Below are 1,104 nucleotides of genomic sequence, written 5' to 3'. Positions count from 1 at the left end.
ATTCAAATTTTCCCTCTATTATTGTTAAAATCTATTTTAATTTAATGTATTAAATTAACTACTACCTAAATGAAATCACATTTATCAAAAATATGATTAAAAAAAAAAAAAACAAAAACCTTTTATCACCAAACCAAATTTCGATATTGCCAACATTTTGAATTTTTCGTCTGAAATAATGTAATTTCTTCAATGTATCTGCAATAATTTCAATAGCAATTGTTGTAAGTGCTAAGCCGATAATTATGTAGAGAATAGTTAATGCCATAAATGTTTGCCTGCAATTTATTTTATATAAATTAATTGATCCTTTATAGGAAAATGAAAAAGAGAGATAATTAAGTAATTGATTTGTACTCATTAAATAACTGATTTACATAAAAAGAGGAAAATAATATTTTAATATAAAATTTATATTTATATGCTAAAAATAATATTCGAATGCTAGTAAATAAGAAGTAATAATTAAAAATTTTGAAATTAATTAAAATTTAACCTTTGTGGCACAATATCACCAAGTCCAATAGATGTCAATGTTATAAAATTGAAATATATAGCCTGAAAATTATCACAAATTTAATGCATTAATCAGATTAGAATAATTCTGACAATTAATAATTAATTCCTTTTTAAGTTAGCAATTTCACACTATTAACATTACTGTCATGAAAAAGTAAATAAATTTGATGAGTGGTAATTAAAAATAAAATGATCAAATGAGTTTAATATTATTGAATAGAAAATGAATTACAATTGAATAAATTCGATTATTTCGCTTTTTTTCCTTCCTCTTTTTTCATATTTAATTAACAAAAATTTGTTAATTATCATTAATTACTTACGGTAAAAAATGGCATTTCAGGTTCATAGCTGCTGAGTAATAATGAACCAGCGATAACATAAATGATAAATAGTACGAAAAGTGATAATGTTCGATTTGTTTGTTCATTATCATCACTTATTTCTGAGTTTCCATCCATTCCATTAATCTTAATTTTATGAATTTTTCATTTTATTTTATGAATTTTTTTTTTTGCTTTATGAATTTTTAAATGAATTTTATGAATTTTTTTTTTCATTTTATGAATTTTAAGAGTTCTCTTT

General features: G+C 21.3%; 1 protein-coding gene across 1 annotated transcript; it reads right to left on the bottom strand.

Annotated features, from left to right (window-relative positions):
• Positions 1-113: 113 nt before the first annotated feature.
• On the bottom strand, positions 114-980 carry LOAG_15900 (hypothetical protein; the record flags this gene model as incomplete). Its single annotated transcript, XM_003151388.1, has 3 exons — positions 114-278; positions 497-558; positions 843-980. Coding segments are annotated over 3 exons (363 nt in total), but the record flags the coding sequence as incomplete, so codon positions are not given.
• Positions 981-1,104: the final 124 nt, after the last annotated feature.

Source organism: Loa loa (assembly GCF_000183805.2).
Source record: "Loa loa unplaced genomic scaffold supercont3.3133, whole genome shotgun sequence".
Classification (NCBI taxonomy): Eukaryota; Metazoa; Nematoda; class Chromadorea; order Rhabditida; family Onchocercidae; genus Loa; species Loa loa.
The sequence above is the reverse complement of the archived record's forward strand: the minus strand, read 5'-3'. Positions and strand labels throughout refer to the sequence as shown.